The 14,734-nt window shown below is 45.3% G+C and overlaps 1 protein-coding gene across 2 annotated transcripts in view; it reads left to right on the top strand.

Annotated features, from left to right (window-relative positions):
- The window catches only part of asap3 (ArfGAP with SH3 domain, ankyrin repeat and PH domain 3), a 35,999-nt gene that overhangs the window by 1,546 nt on the left and 19,719 nt on the right, over nt 1–14,734 (top strand). For both annotated transcript variants that reach the window (XM_063006726.1, XM_063006725.1), the window contains exons 2-8: nt 4,910–4,982; nt 8,309–8,454; nt 11,017–11,091; nt 11,513–11,562; nt 11,654–11,759; nt 12,691–12,776; nt 13,258–13,333. In XM_063006726.1, the coding sequence (XP_062862796.1) occupies nt 4,910–4,982; nt 8,309–8,454; nt 11,017–11,091; nt 11,513–11,562; nt 11,654–11,759; nt 12,691–12,776; nt 13,258–13,333 (612 nt within the window). The remainder of the gene's footprint in view (nt 1–4,909; nt 4,983–8,308; nt 8,455–11,016; nt 11,092–11,512; nt 11,563–11,653; nt 11,760–12,690; nt 12,777–13,257; nt 13,334–14,734) is intronic.

Genomic DNA, 14,734 nt, shown 5'->3' with positions numbered 1-14,734 from the left:
TGGGGGCTTGAACCTGCAACCATCAGATTACAAGTCAGTATCTTAACCAATGAGTTACCACTGTCCACAGACATATCATTCATAAAACAAGTTTTAAAAGGCTAGTTTAGTTAATAACAGCACCAAAAGCTACTTTTTAAGCTAACAATACCAAACCTGTGGATTGGGTTGGTGGACGTCTCACCAATATGAAAATAAACGTGAGTATTGTTGATATTGTCAGTTTTAACATGACCAATCGTAGCTGATTATTATTATTTAAGTCATTAAATAATACTATACTGTTAAATTACTAACTGAAATGTGACTTTGCTGTTATCGTGGGCGTGTGAAGACGATTTTCTTTAACTTAAAACTACATACAACAACAACATAAAAGGATTTGTGAGTCAAATTTCAGCTGTAACACCTGACGTTCTTGAAACGCAGTATAACACATGGTGCTAGTAGTAAATCTTTGTATTATTATCACATTGTCATATCAGCCAATGCTACTAATACTGGAGTAAAAGGTTCAATGATTGTTGGTTCCATTAAGGATATAAAGAGCCGCTGTTTTTTTCTAAATTGTGTATTTTGGGGAACTTTATGTACCAAAATAAAACAAACCTGAGTGCTTAATAACGAGGCTGTTTCATTGAACAATGAAGGCACAAACTGGTCCAGTTTGCTTCTAAGGCAAACAGGCCACTCCTGTGTCTTGTATTTACTATGAACTATTTATTAAGGTTTGGCCGTGGATTAATCTGTTTAATCTCCATTAGTTCAATTAAATTGGAATAATAAATTTCATGCAGCTCAGGAAACAGTCGCTGTTAGAAAGAATAAACAGTGAGTGAATATGTGGGTATTTTCATTAAGACACTTTCATTACTGGTGGTTTTCATAACCAACCTCTTGTGTATACAGCCTCAGTCATGATAGGGCGGCTGTGGAATGTGTACTTGGATTACCTGGCCTGCTGACATAATGTGTGTGTGTGTGTGTGTGTGTGTGTGAGAGGATACTCAGGATTCTCACACTTCAGACTGAGGTAATATTTTGTGATTCTAAGCAACATGTACAATATTAGTGATTGCATCGGTGTTTTCACAGGGAAAAGGTCCAGGGTTCGATTCCCTAGCTCGGTCCTTTCTGTGTGAAGTTTGCATGTTCTCCCCATGACTGTGTGGGGTTCCTGCGGGAGCTCCGGTTTCCTCACACAGTCCAAAGACGTGCAAGTTGTCACTGTTGGGCCCTTCAGCAAGGCCCTTAACCCTCAATATACTGTCACAGTACTGTTAGTCACTCTGGATAAAAAGGTCTGACTTGATACCCCTTGTTCCATTCACATCCTCAGTATTTAGCGATGGCTTTTATCCAGAGCGACTTGTTTTGTGATCAAATAGGTCCAACAGTGGTATATTGCGAGGGGTGGGGTTAGAACTAGCAAGCTTCTGATTGTTATCCCAGTACCCCAATCACTAAGCTAACACTGTCGAACTGACGAGTTCTCGATGTTTTGCCGCTGCGCCACCTGAGCGCCTGGGACTTTTCTTTAAGGAGAATGTGAGGTCATGTGTCCACGACTGGAAGCTGAGGCGTAATTGGGTTACGCAGCAGAACAACCGTCCATAATACAAAAGCAAGATGACATTTATTATACAAAATAATAAAATAGAACTGAGGACTTGCTCAGAGGTCCAACAGCGGTGTATTGGGAGGGGTGGGGTTTGAACTAGCAAGCTTCTGATTGTTATTCCAGCACCCCAACCACTAAGCTAACACTGCCCAAGCTTTGCAGTTAGTGTGGCTGAAATCGCTGAACCTAATAACCGTGAGCGGTGTCCACATTGCTTTGACCTATTAATCAGTTATTACACAGTAGTACAGGTGTAGGTGTGGCGCGCACTTTCACGTTTTTGTTCGTTCCTACATATCACTGCATGTGTGTGAGCGCCGGCCACACGGTCGGCCTGATACAGCTGAATTAGCAAACTCAGCGAGGCCGATCGTACGTACGCGCTTCGGATCGTTTCCGCTCGGCCTGCTGCTCTGTAAACCCTCAGTGTTGACAGAGCGAGTTCGCTCAGCGCACGTGGCCGAAATGTGTCCCAATAATTCATCGTGCAATTTGAAGTGCGCTCAACTCAAGATTTGAACACGGCTCTGGTTCTTCTCAGCGTATACATTCTGCAAAACACCATATCCAACATCCTCAGAGCCCTTTACCTAACGGTTTACCCGATTATTTATTATTTATTAAGTCAGATTATTTATTAAACGTCTTGTTGAATATTAATCTCACTCAACCTGAACCTTCGCCTCTACATCAGGAAGTGAGAGTGTCTACAGAAACACCTTCTAACAATCTAAGAGATTTCCAGATATCAATGTCTGCTCATGCCAAGTTCACACTACACGACTTTCCAAGTCGTCAGGTCGCTGTACTGTTCACACTACACAACTGGATCTCTTGTAATCGGGAGTCTTTTAAGTCGGTGTGTATTTCACACTACATGATCCATCACCAACTGGAATCGCAGGTGATCTTCTCTGGTCTCCAGAACTACGTTTTGTCACCAAGTGACGAGGAGTTTAACGATACCACGTCCAAAAATGCATGTCAACAATAAGCGAGAGATCGAAGTTTTTGCGCTGATGTGCAGCGTTAAACCAAGGAGAAAAAATAAATGAATCTGAGTGGATTTGGCAAAACAAACAGCATGGATTGTTTTATAGTGAGTTGGAGGTCAATAAATATTTTTTGCAATGCAACATTGGTGTTATGGTGTTATGGTCCCATTTTTTAACAACTCCTCCCCTGCGTTTCCCCTCACCCCGTATCTTGCGTTCTCATTGGCTGTTCGACATAGCACTCATTGCCAGTTGGGCGACTCAGATCCAGATATTTGACAAGCTAGATATCTCTCTTCGGTCCGCTCGGATCGAGTTGTTGAGTAGTTCACACGTAGCGATTGAGAGCCGAGTTTCGATCACCGAGCGAACGAGTTGCTCCTGAGCCGGCAAATCTAGCGTCGACCGGTCGTCGAGCGAAAATCAGTGCAAAAATTGTGTAGTGTGAACTAGGCATTAGGCTCCAGGACTCCACCCAACCACAGTAAGAGCCACTTACAAATTCAGGAAACTTGGAACAGTAAATTCGTTAAAGTGCTTAGTGGCAAAATATTCCAAGAACAACCAAAGGACTCATTCATGTGAAGGAAGCAATAAAGAAATAAGTTTTTGCCAAAATAAACTTAGTCGTATCCAATTACCCGATTGCATTATGCTTCTCTTATACTGATGTTGACCTCCACTCTGACTGAGGAAAGCCGTGACTAACACACGCCCCCTCCGACACGTGTGCAGTAGCCGAACAACGATCCATAATAGAAAAGCAAGATGACATTTAATGGCTCAGAATAAACAAGGTTCAGGATTGGCATAGTCAGTGGGTGACATGACTGTTTGATAACAATTAAATAATATCCAGAACCATCCAGGGTGAAAAACGCAATAGCAGAGGCCACCCATAAAGGGGGTAATTACTTTTTCCCTCTCCACCGTACTTGTATGGCGAGCGTACCAGGACGTGCCCTCCAGTCAGACTGCTCTGCCTCTGTTACTGATTAGTGAAGGTTTAGATAAACCCTGATAAGGATGTTTGGAACTAGACGGCACGAGCTAGAGCTCCAAGGTTAAAGCTCAGCGCTGTAAACAGGGACTCACCCCCTACAGCGCGATCTCACAGCCTGGTGGACACAAGCTTCAGAGGAGCTTCATGAGGTCAGCGATCATCTCTAAGGGTCTGTCTGAAAACCTAGTGATCTCTCTACATCGAGTGTAGTTCACCATTCAGATGTGTCAGAAATAGACTTACTGTTTGATTCAGTTCAGTAAGGGTACAAAAGACTGAAGGTTTTGTGAGGTCAAAGGTCATGTGAGGAGTTCAACATGTTTTCCTAAACGAATACAGTTTCATTCCACCTGTCAAAAAAATGATTGACACATGTCCAGGGTGCTTCAGGGATGAACTGGACACACTGCGACCTTGACCAGGATGAAGCAGTATGGATGAACAAATAAATAAGATGAAAATAATGCTAAGGCAAAATGTGCTTGTTATTAGAGGTGGAATTGGACGTCGGGTCGTTTTGGTGCCGCGCAACATCAAGGTACTTTAAGGAGTTTGGTATGTTCTCTACGTGTCATGCTTTGGTTTAGTGACGGTGCACCGGCCGCTCTGACGTGATCACTGCAAGATTATGGAACTGAACGGTCGGATCCACGCCCTGTCGTGCCCAGGCGGGCCTTTAAACCACACTGGCCAAACCGGGTGGTCCAGACAGGCTGGTCAGTAAGCTGCCTGTGATGGAATGAAGCGTATTTACAAACCCGTCCCTGTTCATCATGGGAGGTTCAGATTTCTGCATGGCCGGACTGGTATGTTGCGCATGGACAAAACTCACCAGTCAGGACACGTTTGTTTTTCTCTCACGTCGCCAGAACGTGCAGCCGAGAGCGGGCAGCGTCTTCAGCGTAATGGATAAAGGGTACAGAAGGGGGCTCGGGGGCGCAGCAGTATAGTTGTAGACCAGGTGACCTCCTTGCAACTGCGTTAACAACTGCTACAGGGGAACTGAGTACATCCAAATTGGGACAATGCAAACAACAATAACAAAAATGGTCATCCTCTGTGCTCCTCATTTTAAAAAGCGTCCTAAGAGGTCAGGTTCTGATGTACAAGAGGTCTTGACTCACAGTTGACGTTCCAATGATGCACCTCCACCGCGCTTTACAGCACTGCATTTCTTCACCAAACAGAGACTCGTAGATTCCCGGCTGATTCCTTCACTAGACTGTTCAGAATGATGCCATCCTGCCTTGCCATGTTGTTTACTAACTGTTTTAATCTGTTGTGCTTCAGTCCCTAGAACAGGACCAGAGCTCCCTGCAGAGGATGAAGAAGATGATGAAGAGCATCCACAGCTCTGGACTTGGTGAGTGTTTCACAAATCTCAAACGTTTGTTTATGAGCGGCACACGTAGTGCTCTTGCTGTGATCTTTGCAGGACACCTTTTCACTTTCTGCACAGGAGGTGCCTTTCCTAAACTGTTGCCCCCTTGTTTTTCTGCCCCCTCCTCTCACCCCATCCTGCCTTTTACTATAACCGAACGTGGGGGTTGTTTCTGGGAAAGTGACCCCATTACTATCAGACCTGCTTCATGTTTAAGAGAGCAGCTATAATACATTACATGACTCAGAAAGCTGTAATTTGGCAATAGACTCCCACTCCCCCACCCCCAATTCTCCAGTCGTCTCTCTTTTGTTAACCCTCCCCACACACACACACACTCTCCCTCTTCTCTTAACCAAACTCAGATGGTTTATTCCGGTAAAGCCAGGGCAGAGAGGCCCCTGTTTCATGGCCTCATTTGGTTCCCCGCACCCCCCGGTATCTGATTCACCCCCCTCTCCCTTCCTCCAGTGTTTTCTGCTCTTTTTCAGGAGTGGTGGTCTGTCAGTACCGCTCATTATTCACCGTTCTGTGGGTGAGAGGAGCGGGACAGGATCCAGCTAAATATTCACGTGTTCTTTGTGAACCCTTTGGAAATACTTCTGGATCTCCAGCCAAGCCACAACTCACAAAACCGTTCTGTTTTCCTCTCCAAACAAGAAATTCCCTAAACTGTTCAGGTTTTGCCACATCTGTCCGGAGAACACTGTCCGAAAACGTCCAGCTGTTTTGGTTTTGGAGATTGACAGGGAAAAGGAGGTGGCACAGTTACAGAATGATGCCATTCTGCCTTGCCATTAAGGGTCTGTCTGAAAACCTAGTAAGCTGCCTTGCCAGATAGGGGTAGCTTAGCGGTTATGGTACTGGACTAGTAATCAGAGGGTTGCTGGTTCAAGCCCCACTACCACCAAGTTACCACTGTTGGGTACCTGAGCAAGCAAATGCTGCAGATGTAAATGTATGACCGGCAGAGGGAGCATGGAGGAGCGGATGATTTGATGTGTTAGGTCCTTGGGTGTTAATTCGCTCCAGGTGTGATCTTTGCAGGACGCCTATTCAAGGCCACAGTCATGCTGTAAGCGGAAGGTGCCTTTCCTAAACTTTTACCACAACTTGATAATTAATCAAAACATGATGCACCTCCACCACGCTTTACAGTTAGAATGAGGTTTTGATCTTGGCTTGCGCTGCATTACCTCTCCAAACAAGAAAGCGTGTTCTCTAAACTGTTAAGGTTTTGCCGCATCTGTCTGGAGAACACTGTCCGAAAACGGCCAGCTGTTTTGGTTTTGGAGATTGACAGGGAAAAGGAGGTGGCACAGTTACAGAATGATGCCATTCTGCCTTGCCATTAAGGGTTTAAGGGTGCCATTGAGGGTCTGTGGCTGCCTTGCTGCCTACTGCCTAGCCAGACAGGGGTAGCCTAGCGGTTATGGGACTGGACTAGTAATCAGAGGGTTGCTGGTTCAAGCTGGTGTTAATTCGCTTCAGTTGTGATCTTTGCAGGATGCCTATTCACAGTCATGCTGTAAGTGGAAAGTGCCTTTCCTAAACTGTTACCACAACTTGATACCTAATCTGTTATTAATGTGGTGAACTTAGTACCGTATGGGCAAAAGTATGTGGACACCCCGAGTAATTGTTAAATAGAAGGTACTATGTGGATTGGGATGCAGCACCTGCTTATTAATGCGCTAATTCATCATTAAACATTTAGCCACCTTTAGTGTTTAAAACAAAAGCTTAACCTTTTACACCAGACCGACTGGTTAATCAGAGTCTCCGGCAAACACGCGTCAACAATACTGACACATTCCTGACATTTCTATTACACCGACATGACAAAGACGACAGGAAGAATGACAGCGACGCCTGAGAACTTTATTCTCATAAGAAAATACCAACCTGTGTGTTGGGTTGATGGTGATTATCTTGAATATCTGGTGTTTATTTCTGTCCCAGTTTGCTGTGTTGTCCAGTCGGGCTCATTACTATAACTGCTGGAATTGCGGTGCTTTGTTAATGAACTGTGTCTGAACCCTCCTCCCACACTGAGGTGGGAACATCTCAACACAGGAAGTGCTGCTCGAAGATACCATAATATTAACGTCTGTTTAATGAATCGTTTAGTCACATTGTGTTATCTGGATGTCCGGTCTTCAGGGGTCTAAGGTGTGACAGTAACGTTTGGTCAACTTACTTAAACCCCCTGTTTCAAGGGGAGGGGTTCTATATCACTGCCCTTGTTTTTGGAATTGGATGTTTAACAAATATACAGTAAATGTGAAATTAGGGTGGCACGGTGGCTCGGTGGGTAGCACTTCCGCCTCACAGCAAGGCAGTCCTGGGTTTGATTCCTAGGTAGAGCGGTCCGGGTTTCCTCCAACAGTCCAAAGACGTGCAGTCAGGTTAGTTGGAGATACAAAATTGCCCTGTGTATGAGTGTGTGTGTGTGTGTGTGTGTGTGTGTGATGGGCTGGCATTCTGTCCGGGTGTTTCCTGCCTCTTGCCCAGTGAATTGTACCCATCGCGACCATAAATAGGATAAAGCGGTGGTAAAATAGACAATGAATAAATGAATAACCTCCAATTGATGTTGCCCCAATATGCCTATACTCAACTTCCAGATGGATAATTGAGTATAGGCAAATTGGGGCAACGTTAGAGACGTTGGACAGTCGCTAGCCTCTTGCATCTCATTAAATTCCCTTAAAATCCTCATTATGTGCAGACGAGTAAGACCAGTGTCTTGACCAGACTGTAGGTGTTGCTCTTGCACCACCAAAGAGCCCTGCCTCCCTCAGACACATCAGTTGTGTTTGCCGAGAGCCTAGCCAGACTGCCAGCATCGCCAAAACTCGAACCCAACCCGAGTTGAGTGCACAAATGCTCGATTTTAAAGGAAAAGCTAAAGCACATAAAGAGCGTTGTGTGCTATTTAGGAAAAATCTGGCAACCTCAGGTCTGAAGGCTGAATGTAAATGTTACAACCTTGTTTCAATATTGCAGACATTTCATTTAGGGTCACATCAGCTTCTGTCTTCTGAAAATGTCCTGAAGAGGCATCGTTATGTAACCTGGTCACATGACTTTTCCTCAGCATTTCAGCACTCATTGAGAAATCATGATAACTTAATCCCACTGTCCCACACCACGTCTAATTAATTGGTGTTTCACCCTCAACCACCTTGTGAGAACAGTTCTGACACTCATACTCATACATCCCATAATATACCGCACTCTGATGATCTCACTGATGATCGACGTCCATGATGAAACGTCTGTGTGATCTGTGTGTTGTGTTTCAGGTCATGTGGAGTGTAAGGAGCAGTATATCGAGGTCCTGGAGAACCTGGGGAACAGTAACCTGTCTCAGGACAATAACGAGATCTCCACGGGCTTCCTGAACTTGGCCGTGTTCACACGCGAGGTCACGACGCTCTTCAAAACACTGGTGAGATTTTTACAACGTCGTATTTCTCAGCACATCGACGGTCTTGGTCAGGGGTGTCCGAACTGCGGCCCACAAGGTATTTGCATGTGCATATTTTTTCCCACCTGGCCCCCTAACAAGAAAGGTTTGGACACACCTGGTCAGGGTACAAGCTAAAATCATATAGGTGAAGGGTGGTGTGGTGGGGAGTCCTGGAAGTTCGGGTTCAGACCTTGCCCTTGGTCACCGATTTCCATCATATATTTATGCTTTGTTCTACAAACTGCTGAATCACATCACATATGATTAGAAGAGGTGTCCAGTGCCCAGGTGGCACAACGGGATATTCCTCTAGCGCACCAATGGCGAGGTTCGGAACACCTTGGTTCTAATCTCGGCTGGGCGCCATCTAGCGGCCACCGTGTCTGTTGGGTGGGATGATCGGACTAAGTGGGTGGGGTCTACAAACGCTGTGTGAGGACCCTGGTTAGCAGATAGAGAGGCGCCTGTGCAGACAGCATAGGTGAAAAGAAAGGTCGGAGGAGGCGTGAGCAGCAACATACCCTCCTCGACTGCAATCAGGGATCCACATCAGCGGAAGACAGATTAACGACACTAAACTGGGAGAAAAATGGGAGAAAATGCATAAATAAATAAAACAAAAAGAGGTGTCTGTATACTTTTGGCCATATGGTGTGTATTGTACTTTCTCCCAAGTCTGTAAGTTCAGTTTCACTACTGGGTTCCTGCTCCAGATGTGAATTTTTTTGCTGTAAATGTGAGCGGCCCCGTCGCGCCCGGATTATCGACTGGACACATTCGCACCGTTGCTTAATCCCACCAAATCTCCAACCTCAACCAAGCCATGAGATCACTCCTGGAGCGGGACGCATTACCCAGCGTGCACCTGTACGAGCGCGTGTGTCCGAGGCCGGCGCTACATCTGACATTGTAGTTTATTTCGGAGTGAAATGTGTTGTGTTCCAGCTGTTCTGCAGGAGTGCATCAGGGGACAGGGAGGGACAGCTGTGTGTGTGTGTGTGTGTGTGTGTGCAGCTGCAGAGCTTGAATCAGTCCGGTCCAGATCTCTCTCGTCGGGTCTTTCCACGGTCATCTTAATCTATTACAGATGTGAGCAGATAGCGCCGGACCGCTAAGCCATATATCGAAAAATCAGCAGGGATCCTAGTGAGCTCAGCACGGCAACAACGGGGCTTTTTGGTTGGATTTAATGTTTGGTTATGGTGTTTTGCCATACCAGACACGCCTGTGTGGATGCCCAACCGGCTGTTAGTAGTGGGCTGGTGTATTTTACCACTGCATCACCTTAGCTCACTACTGTAGTGGTGTCGCAGGTCAGACGTCTACATGCAAACATGATTGGATATGTTTTGATTATTTCATGCATGTAAACACACACACACACACGCACAGAGGGTTCTTGTTTAGACTTAAAACTTAAGTGTGTGTGTGTGTGTGTTTAGCTGGAGGGAATGTTGGTCTTGGCTCAGAGTCGTTCTGTTGTAGGTCTTTAATACGTTAAGTGCATCCGTTCCGCTTTTCAGCACTTCGTCGCGGCTTGTCACGTCATGTCATCGATGCAAGACGACACAGGAGACAAGATAAAAAATGATAAGCTAATGCTAACATTTACGATTCACATCTGTAGAACCTTTATTTATCAGGCTAAGTGACCAGCGCTCCACCACCTGAGTGCAAGAACAGAGAAAGACTTGGATGCCCGTCAGCGCGGTTTAAAGATACGAGGTGTGCTATTTACCGTACACAGATTTCTCTGGACGGCGGCACGGTGGCTCGGTGGGTAGCACTGTCGCCTCACAGCAAGAAGGTCCTGGGTTCGATCCCCAGGCGGGGCGGTCTGGGTCCTTTCTTTGAAGAGTTTGCATGTTCTCCCCGTGTCTGCGTGGGTTTCCTCCCACAGTCCACATGCAGTCAGGATAATTGGACACACTGATTTGCCCCATAGGTGAATGTGTGTGTATGTGTGTGTGTGTGTGTGTGTCTGCCTTGCGATGGATTGCGCCCATTGAAAAGCTGGGATAGGCTCCAGCACCCCCCCTCGACCCTGACTGGATAAGCGGTTAAGAAAGTGAGTGTGATATTACTGGCGTGTTTACATTAAAGTGGGGCTGTGTTTCAATAATCTGGCTGTCACACACCCGGTCAGTGTAACATGGAATTATTGTCCACCCCCCATGTCCTACCTGACTCTTATTTAACTGTGGTTGTAGCCTAGCAGTTAGGGTACTGGACTAGTGGACTAATCTAAAGGTTGCTGGTTCAAGCTCCACCACTGACAGGTTGCCACTGTTGCCCTCAATTGCTTAGATAATATACTGTTACAGTACTATAAGTCGCTGAGAATATAGCTTTCAGACCTTGACAAAGACACCACTGTTCCATATATGTTGTGCATACAGACAGTATAATGCATTATGAGTCCAAAGAAGTCAATAGCCATTGAAATTATTCATGTACGTTTTTAACGTACCCAATTTCCCCCCAGTTTAGTCATAGCCAATTACCCGACTGTACGTCTGATGGACACCTTCATGTGCGCAGGTGCAGAACCTGAACAGTATCCTGACCTTTCCTCTGGAGAGCATCCTGAAGAGTGAACTGAGAGACAGCAGACTGGTGAGTCTCCCTCACACACACCATGTCCTCGTTAAAGCAGCAATAAGCTACGGGTTAATATTAAAGCAGCAGTAAGTCTTCTCCAGCACGTCCTAAATACCGTCTGTGCATGCATGATGCCACGTCGTTTCATGCAATTCTTTTTTTACCCTGACACGCCCATAGTTCTGAAACCACCTTCACACCATGTGATGTGTTTTTTTTATTTCCTCATTAGCCTCATTAACAGTTTTTTTCATGGCCAAATAGCAGTTTGCTCTCAATCCTTGTAGTTCTCGTTCCATTGGGTGTGTCTAAATGCTTCTACTTTCAAGGTCCATTTGATGAATGAATAAATGAATGAAATATTGAGGAATCTGTTGTTAAAATGTTGCATTTTATTTTGCTATTACTCATTTTGTTCATATTTTGTGTGTCTCAGGATCTGAGGAAGCAGATGGAGAAAAGCTGGAAGGACTACGATGTTAAAATGTAAGAATACACACACAAGAACCACAACATCTACACGTCTACACGAACTTGTACAGATGGGTAGTTTGCTCACCTCTCTCATCTTCCTCAGGGGGAAGTTAGAGAAGGAGAGGCACAAGCAGTACGGTCTGATCCGACTTGACTCGTCCGAGGACATCGAGAGAGAGAGGAGGACCTTCCAGCTGCAGATGTGTGAGGTATGTGTCTCTCGCCACACTCCATATATCCTAACGCAGCTCTTAAACAGATCCCACCTGTCGTCTGCGATAGATTCATATGTGGACCAAAAAGTCCCTGCAACTGGCTGTGTTCAATACAAAGTCAAAAACTATTACACTGGCACTTTTGAGTCTTATGTTTGGCTCTACTTGTACTTACCCATGATTCCATCTTTTAAAAAATCCGTTTTCCTCCCTACCCAAGTGGTTCAACAGATTTGCGTTCTCAGACTCTTGTCTACTGGTACTAAAGTAAGGAAATGTTTACTGAAGAAACATTTTCTGGATACGAGCGTCTGCTAAATGATGCGATTGTAAATGAGGGAGAGTTTGAACTTTAGCTTCCCAGAGCAGGAGGGGATTTCTGTTCTCCTGTAGCGTCTCTGCAGTTCTTCTCCGGCCACAAGCCTCCAGATGTTCCTCACTGCCTGTTTCACTGCAAAACATGGACGTTTGTTTTTGGTCCAAATTCATTCAGTCTCTCTGTTTGCTAGCATCTAGGTTAATGAAGCAACAGCTACGTTTTCATGCAGTGCAGGAATAAAAAGTGTGCTACTTAAAACGGAATAGTTCTTGGAACAGTTCAGAGGTGGTGTGGTTGTGAAGGTAGTTCAGGATAGAAAGGTTAAGGGTTCAAACCCCACTAGCACCAAGCTGCCAATTCATTTACAATGTTAGACATGGCCAATTACGCATCCCTGCATATGTGGTAGCCTTGCTAAGGCTCGAACCCGAGTGTCAGCAGTGGTGGACCAGCTGCACCACCTACAGCATTCTTTTTTTTATTTGATTGCAGTTCCTCAGTTAAATGTACCTACTAACTCAGTGTTGTGATCTGTGAACACACTAGCCTATGCATTATTCTCACTAACTCATTTCTGTGTGTGTGTGTGTGTGTGTGTGTGTGTAGTACCTTCTGAAGGTTCAGGAGATGAAGATTCGGCAGGGTCCTGATCTGCTCCAGAGCCTCATCAAATATTTCCAGGCGCAGCTCAAGTACGTCCCAAAAAACTGTCAACCTCCGTCAGTTTTATTTCTAACTCACCGAGTTCCAGGAGTGCAGGCGGTAAACAACGTCTAAGGATGTATGAGGTTGGGTAAAAGCACCAGTCGTGTTACACTATATAGCTAAAAGTATGCGGACACCAAGCTGGCATGGTGGCTTGGTGGGTAGCACTGTCGCCGATTCTCAGGTGGGGCAGTCCGGGTCCTTTCTGTGTGGAGTTTGCATGTTCTCCCTGTGTCTGCGTGGGTTTCCTCCCACAGTCGAAAGACGTTCAAGTGAGGTGAATTGAAGATACCCCAATTATCCCACTGTGCCACCTGGGGGCCCCAGATTCCCCTAATTTTTAGACAACGGCTCTCCTTGTGGTTCGGTAAAGTCCTAGCATTTCAGACAGGACTTTCCAGACGTATATATGTTTCGAAGACCACCAGAACACTAAAGTTTGTGACTGATGCTTGTTTTTGTTCCTAGTTTTTTTCAGGATGGACTAAAGGCGGCAGAGAATCTGAGTCCGTTCGTGGAAAAGCTCGCCACGTCCATACACACGGTACGTCTACCATCTGGAGAAATTCTAGAAGAAATGTATCACTATGAAAAGAAAATACATTTTCAAGTCACTCCCAAGGCTCCGTGACTCCACCGAACCATAGTGAGAGTCGTAATCCCCAATGGAACAGTGGTAAATCCATCCATGCTTTTTAAATCGGCTGTCCAAAAACCTGATGGTGAGGTGTCCACATATTTTTGCCCATTTAGTGTATAAATATTTCTCCAAAACCTGTGATCACTGGGCCCCGGTCATTTATTACCAGGCTGCACAGAAAGAATAAATAATTAGAGGTCACTACAAAAGCTTCATTTACAACACACTTCGGGTGTTATTGTCTTCTATCACCACTAGGTGGGAGCGTTTCATTGCAGCGAAAAAAGCTCAGGGTTCCCACTGATTTTCCATCGTTTGTGAGTAGTATTGTTATTCTCTTTTAAGTCTCCCCACCGGTCCATGGTGCATAAAAGGTTGGGGAGTGCTGTCCTAAACAACAGGGAACGTAGCATTTTTTGCTGAATTTATCATTAAACATTACATTTACATTTTACATTTTCAGCACTTAGCAGACGCTTTTATCCAAAGCGACTTACACACAATGAGCAATTGAGAGTTAAGGGCCTTGCTCAGGGACCCAACAGTGGCAACTTGGTGGTGGCGGGGCTTGAACCGGCAACCTTCTGTTTACTAGTCCAGTACCTTAACCACTGAGCTATCACTGGCCCTCGAGTGGTTAAACATATTTGTGAATGTTGATTTGCCCTGTCAGACATTTTCCAGAACCCACACCCGAACGTGATGAGCCTCAGGCTCGGCAGTGGCAGGTAATATCGGATAAACACGTCTACCAAAAATATTTCTGGTATTTTATCAGAGCACTGGAGCATTTTTGATGAAACCTGGGAGGTGAGACGTGTCCGGACGGATCGTTTTTCTTCGTAAGAACTGGTTTGAGTGCAGCTCATGAAAACACGGCTCTCCTGTGCGGACTTGCTTTCTCTTGATGAACGCTGAAGCAAAGCGTTGTGTGGTACATAAAAAAAACAGGGAAGTTAAAATGATGGGAGCCTGGAGGCGACTGGAAACACAATAAACCAGTGTTAACGTGTGGAACAGTTCAAAGACTTCTAAACAGTCGAACATGTCGAGCAGACCAATAAAACTCACGATTGCAGAGGGTTTGATTTGAGCTTGACGACTTGAATCTTAGCAGCGCTATTAACCTGGCTGGACATCCAACAGACTCATTTTGGCATGTCTGAGGAAGGGGAGGTGGGATGGCTCAATACGAGTGGTGCATAGTATGACTCTTCAGATGTGACACGGCTCAGTGTGAATTGGAATTCCAAATGACTAGATATGGTTAAAAAAGGGGAACAAAAACATCAAAACTATCAGGAA

This window comes from Trichomycterus rosablanca, chromosome 13 (assembly GCF_030014385.1).
Source record: "Trichomycterus rosablanca isolate fTriRos1 chromosome 13, fTriRos1.hap1, whole genome shotgun sequence".
NCBI classification, from domain to species: domain Eukaryota; kingdom Metazoa; phylum Chordata; class Actinopteri; order Siluriformes; family Trichomycteridae; genus Trichomycterus; species Trichomycterus rosablanca.
Note: the sequence above shows the minus strand (reverse complement) of the source record. Positions and strands in the feature narration are given on the sequence as shown.